Source organism: Rhincodon typus, chromosome 3, assembly GCF_021869965.1.
Source record: "Rhincodon typus isolate 14 chromosome 3, sRhiTyp1.1, whole genome shotgun sequence".
Taxonomy (NCBI): domain Eukaryota; kingdom Metazoa; phylum Chordata; class Chondrichthyes; order Orectolobiformes; family Rhincodontidae; genus Rhincodon; species Rhincodon typus.
Genome location: NC_063334.1, coordinates 50354844 through 50378794, shown reverse-complemented (window position 1 = coordinate 50378794; position 23951 = coordinate 50354844). Strand labels below are relative to the sequence as shown.

The following is a 23951-nucleotide window of genomic DNA, read 5'->3' as shown; positions in this document are numbered from 1 at the left end:
CCTCTGATGCTGCTTGGCCTGCTGTGTTCATCCAGCTCTACACATTTTTATCTCAGATTCTCCAGCATCTGCAGTTCCTACTATCCCTGTTTTGCATTGCCTTTTTGCACTTTAAACCCTCAGGCAGAGACCCAACACTTTTACCGCACGTACAAAGGCAGCAAACTTGTCATGGCTGTCAGCTCACTCAAATCAAGTTAATTCCTTTATTCAGGATGTTTCTGCATACTAAGTTAAAGACACACTCTGATATCAGTCCAGGGGCTTGGACATTGTCAGCAGCACAGTCAGTCAGGAACTTTTCTACATAGGGTTGAGGAGATATATGTCAGGCAACACACCACCCATCTTGACTCTTTCTACCCTATTGGGTATTAGTTTCCTCCTGGAATGAGAGAGAGGCAGGTATTAAGGGAGATGAAAGTGGGTGGCACAACTGTAATTTCTGGTGCAGGTGGGGAGGTGTCCTGCATGAGTGAGTGGCAGTGTGGAAGGCATGTAAAGTTAGTGCTGTCAGGGGTTGGGAAGGGTGACAGCGAGTGAGGAAAGGTGTTGCAAGTAATTAGTAAGAATGGTAGACCATGGTCTTGGTGAGGGGTGAGTTCAGTAGCAGAGATTGAGTGAGTGAGGTATTGGAGAAAAGGGATGTTACTTACGCTGGCAGAACACAGAAGGTTATTGGCCATCTTTCTAGAGTGCTGGACATTCGTCGAAATGGCTGAGACTGCTTTAACCCCAGGATGCCACCTTGGACAATATTAGCATGGTCTGGTGTTGTGGCCCTCTCTGCTGCTCGGGGTGGGGAGGGTGGTTGCGGCGGGAGTGTGGAGAAGGAAACCTCGTTTCTAGGCCACTCTGTCCACTAGGTCCCTGTCTGCAAAACAGAGCACCGATTTCTCCCTCTCTGCCACGTCCAAGACAATTGTCAAAAACTGTGCAGGGCAGCTCTCTACTAACAGTGCTGGTACTTGTGCTTTTAAAGATGGTGTGGGCGTAAGGGATACAGGCCAATTCCAGGTTGTCCCAGCAGTAACAAACTGTTGCGGGAATAGAGGGTGGTAATTTCTCCATATCCGTTCCTGAAAACCCCAGCGAATGATGAATTTGAGAGTGTAGAGCTTTATAAATTATGGTAAAAATAGGGTTAGGTTCCCGGACGCCAGGTTTGTTTGGGGTTAAAATAATAAACACAAACAAAAAATAGATTTAAAAGATTAAAATTAAAACAATTATAGTGTATTGTAACTTACCGATAAAACCGGTAAATTCTGTGCATCAGGTTCGGGCGTTGTTGGGGGAGCTTATGGGTACTTATTGGGTGTGGGAGAGGGTGGACGGTGTATGTGTGCCTCCCTCCCGGCCACTCTTTCCCGATAATACTACCACCTTCCCTAACTCTTACTAGCAGGTAGCCTCAACCTCCCGAGCACCAACGTCCTTCCTCGTGGAGGGTTGAGTGGAAGAGCTGCATACTGGAACAGGCGGAGAGCGAGAGCAGGATTGCTGCATATGTGAAAGTGGTCACAGACAGGCAAGTTTTGTCTATGGATTTTGAATGATTGGTAACTTTTTATGGCGCAAATAGGTGATTTCACGATTCATGATTTCGCTGATGCGGAAGAATTACTGCATGGGGCTGGAATCAGACATAAAGGACACCATAGGGCGTAGGCAGTTAATGAGGTGGGCGTGGTAAGACACAGCAAGAAAAGTCAGAAGGCTTTACAATGAAAAACCATCCAAGAAACATGACTCAACAGAACAAATTAAGTTTCAGTCCATAAAATTCTTCAGAAGCTTTACAGGGGGGATGTGAGCAGAAAACGAAGGGTCATGATGTTAGAATAAAGGGTCACTCATTTAGGACTAGTATGAGGCATACATTTTTCACTCAAAGCATTGTCAATTTTTGGAAATCTCTGCGCCAGAAAGTTATGGATGTTCCTATGTTGAGGGTATTCAAGACAAAGATTGATATACTTTCAGATACTGTCAAATCAAGTGCTAAAGGAAGATTACAAGATGCAATTGAGGTTTAACATCAGTCATGATCTTTTGAATGGAAGCTGGTTTAAAGGACCAAATAGTCTACTCCCACCTCAAATTTCTTTACTATCATGTCATCATTCACTTTTAAACATTAAAAACATGATCTCTGTATGAAACCTATTTTAAAATTACCACTAAGAAAATAAAAATCAATGCATTCTGTTGTGTAATACAGATCCCTCAGAAGAAAATTTTAAAACTGAATGTAGTTACTTATCCCAGAATTTCAGAAAGTCAAACTATTAACATTACATGTTTTCAGTGTGGTTACTTACAATTCCTTCCGGGTCTACCAGGAGGAGATGTTTAGCCTGACCATTATGCATGCCTGTTAATACATAGGATCCAGGGTTGGTCGTACTTTTTCTAACCAGAAAGTCACCATCAGTTGCCAGGAGCTGTTCTGCATCCTTTCTGCTCATTTCCCCATGATACCATGGTTCCTCCTCAAGGCATTCCTTCACTGTTGCTGTGGTTGTCTTAGATAAATGAGGACTGTCAGATGGAAGAGATAAAGGTTTGTTTGAAAACTGCCCGTCTGCTTGAAGTTTCAAAGCATCTTCAAATGGTTCTGTTATAATGGAAACAAGAAACAAAACATAACTAACTTATCCATTGGGCAGTTTTGCTCCATCAGTCTGTTCTTCCTCATCTACATTCTTCTCCTATAGGAAATCCACCTCTTGTAATCATTAATCTAGTTTGCACTTACAATGATGGTGTAACTTTTAAATCTAATTTATGGAATTGGGTTTGGTCAGTGCTGACAAGGTTAAAATTTATTACCTATCTCTAATTGCTCTTGGTAAGGGTGGCTATCAGCTGCTTTGCTGATCTGTTGTAGACCATGTGGTGCAGGGACACCTTGAATGACGTTAGAGAGGGATTCTTGGAGTTTCACCTTGTGATAATGAAAGAACTATGAATTATTTCCAAGTCAAAATGGTGTGTAGTGGAATACGGTGTTGTTCTAATGCAAATGCTTTTCTTGTCTTACTAGGTAGTAGAGGTCATTGGTATGGGAGTTGCTGTCAAAGCAATCTTGCCAAATTGCATTGCCATACATTTTGTTTTTGATGCACCCTATTGCATTGTGCACCAATGGGTGGAGTGAGTGAAGACGTCAGATGTGATGCCTATTAAATGGGCTGCTTTGTTCTGGAGACCTACAAGCTTCTTGAATATATTAGAGCTACATTAGACAGGCAGGTGGAGAGTATTCCATCACACTAATGGATTGTGCCTTATACTGGTGGACAGATTATCAGGGGTATGGAAGTCAGGTGGTGAATGATTTGCTGCAGAATTCCCAAACCCCTAACCTGCTTTACTGGCCATGACATTTATGGTGGAGGATTCAGTGAGGATAAGGCCATTGAATGTTAAGGGTTAGAGTCATGCTTGCAGGAGAAGTCATTAAATGGTGTGCTCATGGCATGATTTTTCCTTGCTACTTATAAGCCCAAGTGTAAGAGTTTCCTAGGAGTTGTTGCATGTGGCACAGACTGCCTCATTATCTGAGGAGTTGAAAATGGAACTGAAAATTGTGCAATATTCATTGACCATTCGCACTTTGTGTTAGAGGATATGAAGCAGCTAAAGATTGTGAAGCCTAGGATACTGCTTTTTGAAACTTCTGCAGTGATTTCCTGAGATTGAGATGATTGACTGCCAAAAGCCACAACCATCTTTCTTTGTCCTAGATATGCCTCCAACCAGTAGAGGGTTTCCTCCTGACTCCCAATGACATCAATCATATTAGATTTCCTATATGTCACAATCAGTCAAATGCCACCTTAATTTCAAGGGCAGTAATTTCCACTTTGCCTCTGGAATTCTGCTGTTTTCTTCTTGGAACAAGATTGTAATCAAGTCTGGAACTAAGTCGCCCTGGCAGAACGTATGCTGAGCATTAGTGAGCAGATTATTGGTGATTAAGTAGCGCTTGACAACTCTGTCAATGGGAATGGGATTGGGAGTCAGAAGAAAACCCTCCACTTGTTGGAGGCAAACCTAGTACAAAGAAAGCTATTTGAAGCTTTTGGTGGCTAAACATTTCAGCCTCAGGAAATCACTATAGAAGTTCCTCAAACCAATATCCTAGGCCCTACAGTCTTTAGCTGCATCATATCCTTTAACACAAAGGATAGGGTGCCTATCCACAAAGTGGGAAGGTTCAATGAATATTACACAACTTACAGTCCATTTTCAACTCCTCATATAATGAGGCAGTCCATGCCAACAGGCAAGAAGTCCTAGAAAACTGTTAGGCTGATAAGTAGCAAGGAAAAATCATGCCACCATGTAATGACCTCTCCTACAAGAGGGAAGCTAACACTTCACACTCAATAGCCTTATCATCACTGAATTGTCCACTATAACTGCTGTGGCTAGAAAAACAGGTTTACTGGCTGGGAATTCTGCAGCAAGTAATTCTCTTCCTGACTCAAAGCCCTGACCATCTGTCCACCATCTGTAAGATACAAACGAGGAGTGTGATGAATATTACCTGTCTGCCTGTGTAAATGTAACTTCAATAACTCAAGGCTAGTGGCTTCCAGAGCAATGCAGCTTATTTGATAGGCACCCTATCGGACATCTGTCATCACTTTGCTAATGATCAAAAGTAGAATAATAGAATGGTAATTGATTAAATCGGATTTGTCCTGTTTGCTTGTGGTCTTACCCTATAATTTTCACTTTACCTGGTAAAGAATAGAGTTGTAGCTGCTCTGCATGCAAGAAAATTTCTTCTACTTGGTATTTCCTTTGATCAGTTAAAATTCTAGCAAATGTAGGTATATCATTGGTACATATAGCCACCCAAGAAGAATTCATTGCAAGTGTCTTGGTAACTAGGTTTCTTTCAATCTAGACATTCTAAGTGAGAATAATAAAACTCAAGCACATCATTGTAATTCTAAAGATCTGTAAATATTTCTGCGGACAAGGAAGTGTAAGACATAGACCACCTGTGCACGGGGCTCAATATTGGGTGGAATCCACATCCTCTCAGATTTCAATTGGTTTATGTTTTTCAGTCACGGGAAATGGAAGAGTATTGTATTCTCCCCATCGGGAACTGCGTCCCAAATGTTTTGGTGGCGTGACCCCATTTTGATGCCACAGGTATTGTGCTAAGCTGGCGTGAATGTCCGGTACAACAAGGTGCAGGGCTGGATGAACACAGCAGGCCAAGCAGCATCATAGGAGCAGAAAGGCTGACGTTTCGGGCCTAGACCCTTCATCAGAAAAGGGGGAGGGGAAGGGGGTTCTGAAATAAATAGGGAGAGAGTGGGAGGCGGATAGAAGATGGATAGAGGAGAGGATAGGTGGAGAGGAAACAAACAGGTCGAAGAGGCGGGGATGGAGCCAGTAAAGGTGAGTGTAGGTGGGGAGTTAGGGAGGGGATAGGTCAGTCCAGGGGGGACGGACAGGTCAAGGGGGTGGGATGAGGTTAGTAGGTAGGAGATGGGGTGCGGCTTGAGGTGGGAGGAGGGGATAGGTGGGAGGAAGAACAGGTTAGGGAGGCGGGGACGAGCTGGACTGGTTTTGGGATGCGGTAGGGGGAGGGGAGATTTTGAAACTTGTGAAATCCACATTGATACCATTGGGCTGCAGGGTTCCCAAGCGGAATATGAGTTGCTGTTCCTGCAACCTTCGGTGGCATCGTTGTGGCACTGCAGGAGGCCCAGGATGGACATGTCGTCTGAGGAATGGGAGGGGGAGTTGAAATGGTTCGCGACTGGGAGGTGCAGTTGGTTATTGCGAACTGAGCGTAAGTGTTCTGCAAAGCGGTCCCCGAGTCTCCGCTTGGTTTCCCCGATGTAGAGGAGGCCACACCGGGTACAGCGGATGCAGTATACCACATTGGCAGATATGCAGGTGAACATCTGCTTGATGCGGAAAGTCATCTTGGGGCCTGGGATGGGGGTGAGGGAGGAGGTATGGGGGCAGGTGTAGCACTTCCTGCGGTTGCAGGGAAAAGTGCCGGGTGTGGTGGGGCTGGAGGGGAGTGTGGAGCGGACAAGGGAGTCACGGAGAGAGTGGTCCCTCCGGAAAGCAGATAAGGGTGGGGAGGGAAAGATATCTTTGGTGGTGGGGTCGGATTGCAGATGGCGGAAGTGTCAGAGGACGATGCGTTGGATCCGGAGGTTGGAGTGGTACGTGAGGACGAGGGGGATTCTTTTTTGGTTCTTATTGCGTGGACGGGGTGTGAGGGATGAGTTGCGGGAGATGTGGGAGACACGGTTGAGGGCGTTCTCGACCACTGAGGGGGGGAAGTTACGGTCCTTGAAAAACGAGGACAACTGAGATGTACGGGAGTGGAATGCCTCATCCTGGGAGCAGATGCAGCGGAGGTGAAGGAATTGGGAATAGGGGATGGCATTTTTGCAGGAAGGTGGGTGGGAGGAGGAGTATTCTAGGTAGCTGTGGGAGTTGGTGGGCTTGAAATGAATATCGGTTTCTGGGTGGTTGCCCGAGAGGTCCAGGAAGGGGAGAGAGGTATTAGAGATGGTCCAGGTAAACTTAAGGTTGGGGTGGAAGGTGTACTTGTTTATGGGGTGGTGGGGAAAGAGGCTTCACTTTTTGAGGGCTTTTGTCTTGACTGGAGAAGCAAGCGAACAGCAGAACAGCATCGGGCGGAGGTGGGGAAACAGTTTATCCAAACAAAGCAAACCTAGGTTTTATTTTTTCAGGAGCAGTGTTAAGAATTCAGACAACAGTCTATCAGGCCACACACCATAAAAATAAAAAAGTATTTTGCTGTGCAAAATTGGTCTGAGCCACTTGGCAGCCATTGGTACTTCAAAGCTCGCAATCGAGTTTGGAAAGTCTGTGCTGGGGGAGGTCTCAGAGTGGATAGACCCTCTGAAAAAATTCTCATGCAGTTTGCATAAATATCAGTTCTGGTGCACACATAATTTTAATCTGAAATCAAATGGCTGTATACAATTGCCTCTCTTCTTTCCATACGTGCTTCACCCTGAAAATAGAATACATGACATTGGAGAAAACGGAAAAAAGGACATTATTAGCGGCCTTTAAGAGGGCCAAATAAATCCTTGTTGCATGAACAGCTTCTTCCTCATACGATCCTTTTTTTTTCTTCTAAATAGACTAATGAAAAGAAACTATTCCCATTATAGACTTTTTAGAATTGGCCATAAATGTGTGCCCCACAGCAGAAGGTGCAACTGTAGGTCTTGAAAGCTGTCAATAGCCAGAACAAAAACAGAAAAAAGTGATTTAAAAATCAGAATAACATATTAAAAAGACTTTTAAACAGGCTTTGTTGTTGCCCTAAGCTTACTAACCTTTAGTTCAGAATTTAGCAATACTATGCAGCTGTTTTGTATGTATGAGATTAAAGAAGTTTACAGTGAGGGTTGGTACATGCAATGTTTCATCCACAGTACATAAAAGCCATGAGGGACAGTATTTAATTTGAACTGATATTTGTAAACAATTCCAACAAGAAAGAGGATATGGAAGTTGTTACACCCTGGTGAGGGGGATGAATTGCTTCACCTCCACATTACATTAGACTTGTAGTCCAGGACAGTAGCACCAGTCAATCTTCCACTGTCCCAAAAACAATAAGCTGCAATAGAGCCTTCACGCATCTCCTGCAGCCTGCCACTACCAGGCTGATGGGGCTTCAATTTAAAAATTGTTCAAGTCTCACTTCAACTTCACGTCTAATCCAGAGGCTACTTAATAATCATTGCCATGATCTTAAACAAATGTTCTAAGTTGAAAAAAGACAGTGCTCACTGAGATGAAATTCAAATTGTATAAGAACAAATTACAAACGGAATCAGTGAGGAAGGGAGACCCTGAAAAATATTGATGCAAAGATAAATATTGATTTCAGTACAAAAACAGTAAAGGGACTGAGAGAGAAGTGGAAAGAACACAAAAAGACAAAGAAGACTTAAAATTTGATAATCAGCAAAAGTTCTGAATAATCTTGAGTGATTTCTCCCTCAAAGTACTCATAAAGGAAGACATAAACAGGTTGTCCTCCAACGGTGGAATATCAAAGCTAACTTCATGAAATGTCAAATGGAGGGCCAAAAGATTATAAAGGAGGTCAAAACAAACAGACCTCCAAAGCTGGCACTGAATGCTATTTATCCAAGAATGTTGAAACACATTAAGATGATTCATGAAGCACTGGCAATAATTATGGGAGGATCAGTGGACACTGAGGAGATTTTTTTTTTTAAAATAGGGTGATGGACAAATTCAAAAGAGGTGACAAAAAAGTCACAAAACTACACACCTATTTCAGGTAAAATTATAGAATTAGTTATAGGGGTTAAACTTATGAATGATCTGTACAACAACCATCTGATATATGACATGCAACACATTTTTAGATTGGGAAGGCCCTTACTTACATAATCTTGAGTTATTGAGGAAATAACAATACAAGAACGTTATCAAAGTCTCTTCATTGTGTGCATAAACATATTTGCTAAAGTTCCATGTGAAAGGTGACTAGTTGAAAACCATAGTAGACTACAGGTGACATTACTAGTTTGGCAATAGTAAGATCATAAATTCAAAGACTATGATGGCCTGTTATGAACTATGATAACTAAAGTGGAACTGCCAGATTGCCATAAAAATCCATTTGGTCCTTTAACATCCATCAGGAAACCTGCCAAGCCTGTCTGACTTACATGTAACTTCAGTCACGTGATAAGTTGGATTTTACAATGGGGGTGGGTATAGTTCAACACCTCTGGAAGAAGTCAGTTCTGAACAAACCATAATTAAATTCGGCCATCCAACTGCAAAACTTCATTCCTGGTGACATTGGGGAGTGAAAATGGGACTCAATCTGATGGGTGAGCAGTTCCAGCAGCATTGGAACTTTATACTTGGGCTGCTGCAGCTGCAAGAGCGAAGATGGGTTCCAGATCCAGGTAAATCCCAGGAATTTTCAGGCAGGAAGGTATCAGGAAGTTAGGAAGGAGAACGTGGAATCCAAGTTTGAGTCTTGCTGGGCAGGAGGAAAGTAACAAATAAGTGGAGTAACATCTTGAATTGCGGTCGGGATCATGTACACAATGAACACAGGGCAACTCTGGAAGAACGTGCCAGATCTTCTTTTCTCGCCTTTAACCCATTGGATTTAAAAAATGGTCTTTCCAACTCCCACTGCCTGCCCAAACAACCATATAATGTGGGTACTGTAATATTTTGGTTAGCTGGTTTGTTGGTAAACTGAAATACCCACTGATTTTTATTTTAAAATGGCTGATAGGCTGCTTGGACAAGACTTGACCCAACTTGACCAGACCCTACCACTTACGTGACAATACCTGACTCAACATCATTCGTTCCATTCCAAGCCGACCTAGTCAATTTCTGATCCAACAACTCCACCCTTCCAATGACCCGAGTCCCCTGCTGGTCCGACACCCCCCTGGCCTATACCTGCTCCATCCTCCACAAAGCCTCCCACCAAACAATCATCCCCTGATGTGAAATCCATACACCAACGCAACACCTCCGCCCAACCCAACATCCCTGACCTAACAACACCAAATTGGAATACACCTTTAACCAAAACTCTCTGATTCGACACCACCTCGACTAAACTTTCCCTGACTGACAACCTGCAGATTTAATGCCCACCTCAATTCAGACTGACCTGATGTGCTCCAGACCTGTTCATCTTCATGACTCCCTCTCATTCCAACCTAACCACTCTCACATCCGCCATTCTAACCCCACTCTCACTTAATGGCCATTCTTCACTCTCACTGACTTACCACCATACTGCCCATTTACCTGTCATCTTACATCCTCACACAACTGATACCCTTCCCCTGCATCCATTTACCTTCCACTCTACCCCATTGATCATGTATCAATTTACTCCCTCCCTCACTTATCCACCATTTAGTATTTCATCCATCTACAACTCTACCCCCTCACACACTTAATTGCCACTACCAATTGAACCTCCTGCAGCCCTACCTTTCACACCTACCTGCAATTCCTATCTCCTCATCCACCTGTTATCTTACCTCTTCACCCACATACCATCCCACTTCCACCTTACCCCCTTACTCTCTCACCCCCTTACCTTACACATGTACCTTCCCTTCAAAGAGCCTTTGGGTCTTAAAACCTTGAAATATGGCAGTTAATACTGTAAAAAGAAAGAGGTTGAGGCTAGGATTCCAATGCTGATCCTGAACTATGTTGGAAGGCTCCTAAATCAGGTGTGCTCTGCATTTCTGAAGAGGCCCAATTTAGAAGTCTGGATGAAGAATACTGAGCTCCAGCATAGGAGAAGAAAAAAAGTGAGTGGAGGAGGATTTAGCTAATTGTTTAATAAAGACTTCAAAGAAACTAGGAACAAGTAATAGGAACTCATATCTCTTAAGTGAAAAAAAGTTCAAAACTGTAGTGATTCACAGAAAACCATGGATAACTCTGAATGTTAGACAAAACAAGTAAACAATATCTTTAGGGTTGAAATTAGTAAATTATTTCTTGAGAAAATGATAAACAATTGGAAAGAGTGATGGTGGTAAAAAATGCGCAACTATTTGAGCAACAACTAGGACTGAAATGGGAAAAAAATCAGGTTGTTCTGGCTGGATTGGATTTGTTTTGATTTATTATTGTCCCATGTATGGAGTTGCATTGAAAAGTATTGTTTTGCCTGCTAACCAGATAAATCATACCTCACATAAGTACATCAGGGTAATAGCATAGGATATAGTGTTACAGCGAAAGAGAAGGTGCAGAGAAAGATCAACTCCAAGCTATGAGAGGTCTGTTCATAAGTCTGATAACATTGGGAAAGAGAGTGGAAGATAATATAACCATGGTGGGAGGGGTCCTTGATTATGTTAACTGCTTTCCCAAAGCAGCAGGAAGTGTAAACAGAATCAATGAAAGAAGATTCTTGTGACAGACTGGGCAGCATTCAGAACTCTATAATTTTGTGCAGTCTTGGGCACAGCAGTTGCTGTACGAAGCTATGATGCATCTAGATAGGATGCTTTCTATGGTGCATTTGTAAAAATTGGTAAGTCATTGTGGATATGTTGAATTTTCTTAGCCTTCTGACGAAGTGGAGGCATTGGTGCATTTTCTTGACTGTGGCATTGACATGGATGGACCAGGACCGATTATTAGTGATATTTACTCCTAGGAACTTGAAGCTTTTGACCACCTCCACCTCAGCACCATTGATAGACTGGGGTGTGTACTTCAGTCCGCTTCTTGAAGGAGATGATCAGCTCCTTTGTTCTGCTGACACTGAGGGAGAGATTGCTGTCTTTACACTATGCCCCTAAGCTGTCTCTTTGCTGTACTCTCTTTTGTCATTGAGATCCAATCCACTATGGTCATGTTATCAGTGAATTTGTAAATGGAGTTAGAGCTGAATTTGGCCACACAGTCATGCGTGTATAAGGAATGTAGTCAGGGTCTGAGTACACAGCCTTGCTGGCCACCAGTGTTGAGGATTATTGTCACCTATCCTTATTGATTGCAGTCTGCGGGTCAGGAAGTCAAGGATCCAGTTGCAGAGCAGTGAGCGGAGTCCTGTTCTTGGAATTTCGAGATGAGTTTGGTTGGATGACAAAGGTCTTCCTCATCCTTACCATATTGTAAACGGAACTACAATTGTGTCATGGTGGTTTGTTACAATAGGTATTCTATACTACAGCTTATATTTGAATAAATGAGCGTGTTTCACTTTAGCTACTTATATTGTACTTTCCCAAATGGTTCATAAACAATTGTTGTTTGAAGGAACAGAAATTCATTATATACTTTGCATTATAGCCATGATATAAAGACTGGAAAGTCTTTTAATGACTGGATGGAACACACTGGCAAAAAACAGGATGTGTTCCATTACAGGTATGTGACGATGTGGGCACAAGTCTTCTTCACAAGTTCATTGTTGGAAATTATTTAGAGCAAGTACCAAAGGAAAATCTCAGCAAAAAAAAAATTCCATAGGCAGCAAATGATTAATATAAGCAAATTAAAATTTGGCTTTTAATATAGGGTATAAAAACAGGGAGATAGCAAGAACTGCAGATGCTGGAGTCAGAGATAACAGAAGTTTGGAGCTGGAGGAACATAGCAGGCCAGGCAGCATCAGAGGTACAGGAAAGTTGAAGTTTCAGGTACATCAACTTTCCTGTTCCTCTGATGCAGCCTGGCCTGCTGTGTTCCTCCAGTTCCAAACTGTTATCTATAAAAACAGGGAAGTCTTTTTACAAATGTATGGGGCATTACTGATGCCACATCTTGAATTCTGTGTACAGTTTTGGTCTCTATCTCAAAAAACATGTACTAGCACTGAAGGCATTTCAACTGTAATTCACTAGTTTGATTCTGGTGATGAAAGCACTGGTTTATCAACACTTCTAAAATGTTAAGGTCTATATTCATTAGAGTTTAGAAGAATTATGGACAACCTTATTGAAACATACACAATTCTTAGAAGGATTAACAGGATAAATGTTTAGAAGGTGTTTCTACTAGTCAGAGGAATCTTGAACTAGGGGACACAGTTACAAAATAATTCTTCCAGATGTGATGATACCGCGCCTTTAAGAAATGTGTTCTGTCCTGTTTTTCTTGCAGAGGGGTGTTGTCACCTTCAGAGGCACCTGATAAACAGCTTTGAGTTCTCATTGAGTGATTTTTTTTAAAAAAGTAAGACAAAAGAATCATGAATGTGTGGAGTAAGGCTCACACAGATCCAGAAGATTTTAGTTTTGCTTTCAGTTAGTTGATTAGATTTTTGCTGGCTGCTGTAGCTGAAAGCTTGAGTGCTCTGCTGCTAGAGTAAAGTCTTAGATAGAGAGGCTTCCTCTTAAAAATCACAAGTGGTAGATTGTTTCTTTCTACTGGACTGGAGAGAGACAGCACGTAAGAATAATGTGTTACTGAATTGCTTTTGTCAAGGGTTTGTTTATGAGATGCTGCCTGCATTGGTACAGGTAATGATTGGTGGTTAAATAATACGTTATCTTGTAAAGTATTTGAATAGCATAAAGTTACGCCAATTTTTTTGTTGTATTTTAACTGTGTTGTAAGAATAAAGTGTGTTTTGTTTAAAGCTCAGTGGTGGACCAGTCGAATCATATCTGGAACATAGCGCCTTACACTTGCCTTTTAAAAAGATATAAAAAGGTAGGGTCTAGGCTTTCTTCATAATAAACTTTGGGGGTGTTCTGGTCTGGTCCATAAGACAAAGGGTAGAGAATGTCTAAAACTCTCTATCCCAGACAATTGTAGAGGCTGGATCACTGAAAGCATTTAAAGAGGAAACAGATGTTTTCAAATATCGAGGAGATAAGGGCTAAAAGAGAAGCTAAAGCCTGGCCCAGATCAGCTATGATCTTGTAGAATGGCAGTGTAGATAGGAGGGGCCAAATGGCCTACTCCTGTTTCTATTTCCTATGTTCTTATACTTTTTCGATAAGGTACCTCATAAAAGGCATTCCACAAGAGACCATTATATTCTGGATGGAAGATTGGTTATCCAATAGGAAACAGCAAGTCTGCATTGACCAATAATTTCTGGTTGGCAAACTGTAATGGGTGAACTACCACAGAAATCAGAGCTTGGTCCTCAATGATCCATAATCAACATTAATGAGTTGGGTGAAGTAAGATTAGAAACTAACAAGTATAGTGAGTTAATTTAACATGTAAAATTCTAGAATCTACTGTGAGGAATGCAATTACAGGGCACTTCAAAAATTATAGTATGATTAAGCAGAATCACAAATTTATTTAAAGGAAATAATGTGGGACAAATCAATTGAGTCATTTTAAAAATGTAACTAGCTAATGGATAAAGAGGATCAAGTGGATGTAGGATATTTTGGATTTTCAAACAGCATTTGACAAAATGCCAAATTAGTTTTGACATAATGTTTATTTTTCTATACCCACTTTTGTCCCTAACATAAAAAACAGCATTTTTAAATGTCAGGTGCAGCCTTGAAAAGTTTATTGGGAAAGTTCTTCTTCATGATTGGGAAGAATCAAGATATAGAATGATGTAAGCTTTGTCTGGTGAGGCCTACTGCCACCTCACTATGTGAGCTAGGATTTGCCTCCATAATACCCCTGTGTTAAGACCTCTGCTGATGCTCCTTTCCCACTCACTGGATGCAAATAGTCTTGGTCTCAAAAGACTTTGCTCTTTACTGTCACTTCCCAAGGTCATCATGAGAATGATCAATAAATAGTAGCTAAAGGCTTGGCTATTGTCACCTACACCGGCCTTCACATACCCTCTATCCAGAAGAGGCTTCGTTTGGGGACTAGGGAATCGGAAGTTTTGGAGGAAGTGGAGGGCGTGGGTGGTGTCACGGACGTTCTGAAGAAGGGTCCAGACCCGAAACGTCAGCTTTCCTGCTCCTCTAATGCTGCTTGGCCTGCTGTGTTCATCCAGCTCTACACCTTGTTATCCCTCTATCCAGAATATGGGTTTTGAGGTGATCTCCTCTTCCTCCATTTTGAAAAGAAAGTTTACCTGCTGAATATCCTCATCTTGCCCATGGTCTTCAATAAGGGGATTGATCTGATCTTTAGTGTATTTCAGCCTCCTTAAGGTGATCCACCATTTCATCTGTTGCTGTTGTAGCACCTTTTGTATCTGTTTCAACTTCTGCTTGGTTCTGGATGGTTTTGAGCTTATTGAACGTTGTTACAGCTGTACTCATCCAATTTAATGAAAAATATGCCATCATACTCCTGACTTGTGCCTTGGAGATGGTGGACAGGCTCTGAGGACTCAGGAGGTGAGTACTCACCACAGAATTCCCAGTCTCAACTTGTTCTTGTAGCTACAGTGTTTAGAAAACTGGTAAAATTAAATTTATGGACAATGGTAACCTCAAGAATGTTGATAATGGGAGATTCAGCAACGGTAAAACAATTGAATGTCAAGGCACAATAGTTAGATTCTCCCTTGTTGGAGATGATTATTGTCTGGCACATGTGGCATCAATGTTATTTGCCACCGATGAGCCCAATGGTGTCCAGGTCTTGATACATGTAGGCACAGATTGCTTCAGTATCTGAGGAGTCATGAACATTGTGCAGACATCACCAAACATCACACATCTGACCTTATGATGGAGGCAAGGTCATTGATGAAGCAACTAAAGCTAGTTGAGCCAATGATACTATGCTGAGGAATTCCTGCAGAGATGTTCTATGACTGAAATGACTGACTTCCAACAACCACAACCATCTTCCTTCATGCTACACATAACACCAATCAGAAACTCTCTCAGCTGTATCTCAACCTCATTGTGAGCTTGTCTCCATTTAATTAAGGGGGTGCTCATGAAATTTGTTTCCTGATGGCACACGTGCCAGTCATTTGCACATACATTACTTTGAAAATGCTGCATGTAAATTCAGAGACATAGCACAAAGAAATAGGATTAAGTTGCACTTAGTGTATCATACAGGTCAATGCTCACTATCCAGTCAGTAAGGATGTCTTCATTTATCATTGCATGTCCATTTATCATTGACATTTGAGCTATCATGATAATCAATGAAAGCAAAGACCTGTAGATACTGGAAATCAGAAACAAAAACCGAAATTGCCAGGAAAACTCAGCAGTTCTGACAGCTTCTGTGGAGAGAAAGCAGAGTTAATATTTCGGGTCCTGGAATTTTTCTTCAGCATGGTCAGATAATCTTTCTTCAGATAATTAAAGGTTATTTACTGGGATAGTAAGGTCATCTGGATCATAACTCGAGTACACAACCCATGCACACACGGGCAGCATTCACATGAGAGTGATGCTGTCACAAGAAATGAAGCCAGGAGACTATTGAGCTGCTTAAGCAACATTATCACTGTTTAGACTGCTTTCAAGGAGGCTGTTGTACTTGCCAGAGCTTAGCTCATGCTTTAGCATAATCTGCTGTGTCCAACACAGCCTTGTCATCATGATGGCTCAGCTTTTGCCACCAGATATATGGCAGGCAACTGAGAAAAAAAAAGAGGAAGAGGACTAGACAATCAACACAGCTCCTTTCCAGCTAGGTGCTTAGATCAGCCCATTCAACTTGGGTTTCAATGAACATACACTAATTCTCTAATCAACAACAGTTCTTAACTTATCTTGTCCTTTTTACTGACGGTCAAGCATCCTTTTTTTTTGCCACAATGCTGAAATAAAAGCCATTCATCACAAAACAAACATTTCAAATCAATGTTAGAAAATTAATCATCCAATAATACATGCAAGTTTCATCTGAGCATTTCCACAGAGCGTATCCTGTGTGTCTTTGGCTCTAGAGACTCTAGAGGTCCTATGCAGTGTCATAGTTTGATCGGTGGAAAGCTGTTAACTTTCAGTGTGAGAGATTGGATATTAAGGATGAAAATAATTTTTCTTTCTTGAGTGCTACATATTGATTTTTTGGGGATAACTTTTCAATTTTCAGGGTGACCTTTTCATTCTCACTATCTCATTCATTTATTAGATGATGCAGTTTGTAGTAACAGTACTTTCTTCATTTATCTTGTTACATGGGGTATCTGGACTTGCACATGCAGGATTAGAATAATTCATCAATATCGTGAACAACTATCGACTCTCCATTAAAATTAAAGCTAAAAGAAAGGAGATAAGAATTCACTTCCGAATCACTACACTATTTAAATTGGCGCAAGATAACAGGCATACAGTAACAAAAGCTTTTTTAAAAATAACTTAAACACACGCTTACACAGAAAAAGCCAGCATCTGAAATACACCTCCTGCAGACTGGCAGGATCAAAGTTAATGCATTTCTATTGCACATGTACAAAGCTGGAACATTTTAACCAGGCAGTTACAACCCCACTTGTGGCATCTTGGAGCTCAATCTCAGATTTAAATTGAACAACTAATTGCATTCATTACAGGAGAATCTACTACTTTTTTTTTGCCCCTGAAGAATAGCAGCACTTAACACCAATGCAGTCTTAAAGTAGACATGTCAAGAATTAATTCCTCAGTGGGATTCAAAGAAGCTTTAACTCAATCAGCTGAGTATGTTTATCATAATAGATTTAAAGGTTTTCTCTTTGCTTTTCAGTCTAGCTCTATACACACCCCAATTACTGCAAATTCTTTCTCTCCCACTACACCCTTCTTGTAGCCCCCCATTCCTCATCAGCGTCTGCAGCCTCCTACTATCCCCTCACATCTCCTGCAGCCTTCTTCACCCACTCCCCTCCCATTTGAAGCTTCCTTGTTCTTCATCAAACTGTAGCCACCTCTTCATCCCACCCTTGTCCTCCTCTAACTGATATCCCAATATTGGTCTCAGGAAGTGAAACTCTCATATCTGGCAAAAGGCCCTGTATCCCTGACAATGGCAGCTCTTGCAGCAAACATCCTCTCCACCAGCCCAACCCCAGCACAAGTTGTGCCCACACCTTATACCAGCTCTCGAACGCCTAGTCCCATGTCTTGCCCTGTTGGCCCCAGCTCTTGCTGTCCACTCCCCAACCACCCATGCTTCCTGCTTTCACTCCTTTGGATCCTGCTTCCACCACCAGATTTTGTACTCCACCCAGCTGACCCAGCTTTCATCCCCATCCGTGGGCCCATAGCTAACCCTCCCCCCATCCCCCCACCCCACTCCCCCCACCCCGGTGACTCCCTCAATGGCAGCACTGGTATTCCTAACTGCTCATTGGTCCTCCTATCACCAGCCGGTTCACTTTGGGGTTTGCTGATGATAGGTTCACCATATCCTTCTATTCTCTTTATTTTCCATGATTGGTTGTCCCATGAGGGAATTTGTGGAGCCAGAAACAAAGTTAATATTTGGAGTCCAATATGTATTTTCTAGGGAACTGAAGAGAGGTGGATATGTTATGAATTTTATACAGTTGATAAAATGGTGAGGGGCAAGAGGAACAAAAGAGAAGGTCAGCAAAGGTTAGAGGGTGAGGGAGATTAGAAATCAAAGGTGACAAAAAGCAAAAGGAATGGTAATGACTGTAGGAGGAGTGACAAAGCTTCTTTGAGGCAAAGTAGATGTTAATAGAGAATAAAGGTCAGCTCTGACTCAAAGAAAAACCGTGAAAACAACACACAGACTGGAGAGAACTCACATGCAACGTTGTTCTCTGGAGAGACATATGATAGACCTTTTAGGCCTTATCCGTAGGTTACTTATTCGTCTCACTACATGCAGATCCAACCTTGAGGTTTCCTTCTAAAGTACGTACAACGGCAGAATCTGAGCCAGTGGTTGCAAGCATGAGCATGCACAGTGTCCTGCACCCCTTGTGGCCATGTGGCAGTACTCTGATATCTCCAATAAAAAAAGGACATGGGTATTATTGCAATTGTTGTGAAATTGGGTAGAGTAACTGTGGATTGAGAGGTAGGAAGTTAGAATTTGGTCTTTGTGAAATGCAAGAGGGGGAAAGCATTGCATGGTCTCTTTAAAAGATGATGTGCTTTTTCTATGCTTAGAGATTTAAAGTAAATGTCTGTGAGCAGCAGCTTGAAAGTTTGCAAGTACACAGAGAACAACCGAATTGAAACATTTGTATTGAAAGGCCATACAGTTAGCAAGCCAAGCAGCAGTTTTGTTTTGTTACCAAGACAACAGGTTTTTGAATTTAGCCAATCAATTTGAACGAGGCTCTTAGATACTAAAAACCAATTAAATTTAAATCTGATGCTTTTGATAACATTGGACCAATCCTAGTGTAACAAATAGATATGTCATCCAAGAGTATAAAAGAAGAGGACAGTTGATCAAAGACAGGAGAGCTAACTGCCGTCCGCCTGAGGTAACAGCTCTCAAGAGAGAATCGCTGGCTCTCACAGTCTTCTTTAAGTCTTAGAGAAAGCACCACCTAAAGAACAAAGGTATCTACGGCACAACCAGTTAATGTTCCTGAGAAGGCATCCTGACAGAACATTAGACAGAGAAGGCACAGAACATTCCGGAGGACACATAACTTGGCTGTAATTTTGAGAAACTAAATTCTTTTTTGTTACTTTATATAAGTGGAATTTGTATCTATTGGAACAGCATACCATTAGAATCTTGTTTTATTCAGGAATAGTTAGTAGTTAGAAGGGTTTATTCCGTTTGTTAATATTTTAGTTCATTTGTTCACTGTTAGAGTTAGATAAATAAATTGTTATTTGTTTATTGTAAAGTGAGTGTCAGGGATTTATTTTATTTAATTACTAGAAGTTGCTGAAAGGCAGGTTACACCACTTTTCACACTCCTTTTACCGATTATAGGGTGAGGTGCTTCTCTTTGAGTGTTTCGGTATTAATTCTGTTGGGGGGGTGGTCAACCTCCCCTTTATAACACAATGAGAGGAGGAATAGAACTCAAGAGGTGCATGCATGCAACATGTATGGCTTGTATTTCTTTTTCCCAATTTTTCTGCCTAAAGGCAGGTCAGATCCATAGGTCTATGTTCTCTGCCACAAGTAGGGCAAGCAGCCTGGTCCTAAATGGGAATTGAAGCCCATGTGATCTGGACCAGCCATCCAGCCAACTGAGCTAACTGTTCCCTCCCCCTTCCACACCCCTACCCATAAGAAGAAACTTATTTTGATACTTTTACATGAATGTTGTAATGAAATTATGGAAAGTGATGGTAGAGCAATTTCTTTCTATCTCATGGCAGATCAGGAATCTCTCTCATTCTTACCATCAGCAGTTGGCTTTTATTGGAAAGATTTACAAATCAATAATTGACCTGGTTGCCATTTTATGGATGTATTTTCCTTGGCTATCAAGTCCTGGATTAGGATTTGAATCTGACCTTCTTGCTCAGATGTAGGGATGCTCACTCTGTATTGTAGAACAAGACCTCCTTTGGCTTGCATGTCATAAGAAATTATGGGATCAGAAAGATGGGTTATGAAACATTGAAAGGGGCAGAGAAATAGGCTATTCAGAACTTCAAGCTGCTCTGCCATTCGTTATCATCATGGCAGACCATCCAACTCAACATCCTGTTTCCGTTTTACCCACATATCCTTTGATCCCTTTAGCCCCAAGTATGACTCCTTCTTGAAATCATACAATGTTTTGTCCTCGACTACTTTCTGTGGTAGCAAATTCTGCACTGAGTGAAGAGATTTCTCCTCAATCCAATCCTAAATGTTTTACCACAAAGCCTTAGATTGTGTGAAGCATGACCAAAGTGTCATCTGTGAACGTTTCAGCCTTGCCCCAACCTATAGACCTTCAACTGGAATGTGGGCATGTAATGGTCCCTGTCTGCTGCCAGTCAGGAGTTGTTGCCTACAATTGCACACCACATTAATGTACAGGTGAGAAGGAAAGTGTGTCAGTGTTGTGCAAAGTATGTTAGGATTGTAGAGCTGGTTGTGTATGCTAGCTGTGAGATGTGGGTGATGAGGCTTGCCAGCAGCGGAGTGTCTGAGGAGTTGAAACAATGACGGTGAATTCTAAGTCTCTTTGTTAGAAGCAGTTGGTCATTAAGTAAAGGGACTGGTGCTGATTTGAGCAGTGTTTGAGACTAGTAATGTGGCATTTGAAGACTTATTCACTGGCCTTGGCATGTAACATCTTGCAGTCTTTCATCTCAGTCCTCAAGATTATTTACTGGCACTGATCATCTAAGGCACCTATTCTAACTGCTTTCCAGGGGTGACACTGACCAAAGACAAAAAGTCTGAAAGCTTGTAGCTGAATGCAAAAAAAAGTTGGAATTCTTTTTCACCAGGCAATTATAGCACTTTTTAAAAATGATTTGAGTGTTTCCAGGCCACTTCAAATGAGTGATCTTATTAGACTTGAACTGAGTAGAAACATTAGTCTGTTCTTTACTACCTGCTATTACCGAATAAAGTCCATACTAGCAACAGAACATGAACTTGTTGGACTATGTACATGTGAACTACATGTAGCACAGTAGATTTCACACGGTCAGGAAGGAGAGATCACATCTAGAGTGTGAGATAGCCCAAGCGAATATATAATTCAGAGATTTTGGAGGCAGTGAATAGAACTGATAAATCTTTCTTTTCTTTCTCCGTTTTAAAATTCAGTTGTCTGGTTAAAAGGTTAGTAAGGTGGCTGACTGAGGGACAGTTATCATTCAGTCACCTGAAGCCTCAATAGGTGTTGATTATTGTTGAAGCTAAACTAGTGAGAGTCATCTCAGCTGACCTCAGCTCTTTTTAAGAGAGCACCTACTAAAAGTGCATGATCAGAAAGGGATGCAGTGAAATGAGTCTGTAGTCTGGGGACTTTGGATGCAGTGTGGGAATTCAGCTCAGCAAGTAAGAGGTGTTTTTTTTTTGTTTGGCTCCTAGTTAGTAAGTTTTTTTCGAACAGGATAAATTGAAGCTCAAGATCAGGGGTCCAGAACCAAACAGGGAGTGTCATCACAGGTAAACCTTAAGGTCATTGGCTGGTAATGTGATAATACTATGGATTTAAGAGATGTATTTTGTCTTGGTTTTCTTTATGAAGAAAGGTTGAGACAGAGGTTGGCTCCAAAGCCAATAAAATAAAACAAAATCCCAAGGCCTCTTAAACTGTTTAAATTGGAACAGCCTGAGTGGATGGGGTCAAGCTCCCACAGAGCGTTTTAAGTTGTTTTTCAGCAGCAGTGGTTGTTGGGGTTTTGAAGCTGGATGCGTATGTTGTTTTCCTCTCTGTTACAGTTGAAAGCTGGAGTTCTCTTCTCACTGCTAGAATTGCAAGCGAGACAATCTATCTTTCTGAATTTGTCTTTGCCAAGAATGTTTGAGACGTTACTGTATTGGAATAGTGCGGTAGTTAAATAATCCATTATTCTGTTAAGGTTTTTTCCAAGAGTTAAAATTATTTCATTTTTTCTTTTACTATCTTTTAATTATAGTGTATGAATAAAGTGTGTTTTTGTTAAAAAGGGTTAGGGTTGATGCTATCATATTTTGCGGGGGTTTGGTCTGATCCAAGACAGTAACAGATGCTATATCGGTTATCTATCATAAGTTATCTTCTAATAGAAAGTAATTAAGTGAAATATATGCAGATTGTAGACTAAAAGACCAGTAGGAAACTTTAAAAACAGTTTAAGAACTAAGTAATTAAAATAAAGATGCAGGGCCAGGTGATGTGTTGTACCTGCATGATGTGGAAGCTTCTGGACCCCATTGTGGTTCATTGTGACCAAATTGTAGCAAGTGTTGATGCTGGAGGAACTCTGGCTCAGAGCGGATGAGCTGGAGTTTGAGCTTTGAACACCGACCCATCAGGAATAGGGATATGTATATGGATGCTGTGTTTCAGGGGAGGTGATGACCTAGTGGTATTATTGTTGGATTGTTAATCCAGAGACCCAAGTAATACTCTAGGGACCTGGGCTTGAATCCTGCCATGACAGGTGGAATTTGAATTCAATACAAATATAGAATGGAGTCTAAAATGATGACAATGAATCCAGTGTCAACTGTTGGGGAGTAGGGAGGGGGGGACCCATCTAGTTCACTAATGCCCTTTAGGGAAAGAAACTGCCATAATTTACCTGGCCTGCGTGTGACTCCGGCTATAGCAATGTGGTTGACTTTTAACAAGTCTCTGGGCAATGGTCTAGTCAGTGATGTTCTCATCCCATGAATAAAATTGTTAAAAATGACCTCTAATGTGGTCAAGAATAGGACAGCGTGACTACCTCCTTGATTCCTCTACCTGCCTTGCCGGGGGGGGGGTGCATAAGAAAACTGACCTAGCACTGTGGTACTGGGAGCCATTCAAGAGCAGGGAGAAAAAAAAGTAGTATACTCGGGAGTAGACGCTGTCCTCTGTGGCTGGGATCAAGAGTCGTGAAGGCTGTGTTGCCTGCCTGGTTCCTGGATTCAGGATATCTCAAATGGGCTGCAAAGACCCTTGGTGGGAGGGGAAAGATCCAGCTGTCATGTATCATGTAGGTACAAACGATATGTGGAAAGAGGTTCTGCTGAGGGAATATGAGCAGCCAAGGGATAAATTAAAAAGCAGAGCAAAAAAAGTCATCTCTAAACTACTACCCGAGACATGCACTATTTGACACAGGGTTAAAGTGGTAAATGCATAGCTCAAAGATTGGTAGTGGGAAGAGCAGGTTTGAATTAATGGTACATTTAACACAAGTACTGGGGAAGGAGGGAGCTGTTCCAATGAGAGAATCTACCTGAATTGTGCTCAGATCACAGTCCTGGCAAATAACACAACTAGGGTTGTACATAGGGCTTTAACACACCCTACCCCCAACTATTTTTAGTTTATGTTGCATGGAAAAAAATAAAGTAGGGGGATAGCTTGAAATTAAAATTTCCAGAACAGGTAATAGGACAGATTATAGAAATGGTTAGGAATCAAAGTTCAGGTACAGCCAATAAGGAGACACTGATGACAGGAGGGGGACATAAACCCGGGACTGTGTACACTTAATTACAACACCCTCAGAATACAAAACAAGGTAAATGATCTTGTAGATTGTACCTACCAATTTCAACATTGTGGATATCACAGACGTGGCTGCAAGGGGATCAGGGCTGGGAACTAAATATCCAAGGATACATTTCCTATTGAAAGGACAGGCAGATGGCATGGGGTTGCCGCCTTTTTAAGAAATTAAAATGAAATCAATAGCAAGAAGTGAGTTCTAATGTATAGAATCTGGATACAGTTCAGGGACCATAAGAGACTCCCTGATGGGAGTTATGTACAGGCCTCCTACCAGTAGTCAGGATGTGGGTCAGAAAATATCAGAAGATAGAAAAGTCATGAGAGGCACTATTACAATAAACATGGAGGACTTCAATATGCAGGTGGACTAGGAAGATCAAGTTGGTAGTTGATTCCAAGGAAAGGAATTCATGGAATGTCTGAGGTG

The 23951-nt window shown here is 41.6% G+C and overlaps 1 protein-coding gene across 1 annotated transcript in view; it reads right to left on the bottom strand.

Moving 5' to 3' along the window:
- shc3 (SHC (Src homology 2 domain containing) transforming protein 3) overlaps positions 1-23951 on the bottom strand; it is a 212357-nt gene that overhangs the window by 10565 nt on the left and 177841 nt on the right. The window contains exon 11 of the mRNA XM_048595005.1: positions 2325-2620. Coding sequence (XP_048450962.1) covers positions 2325-2620 — 296 coding nt within the window. The remainder of the gene's footprint in view (positions 1-2324; positions 2621-23951) is intronic.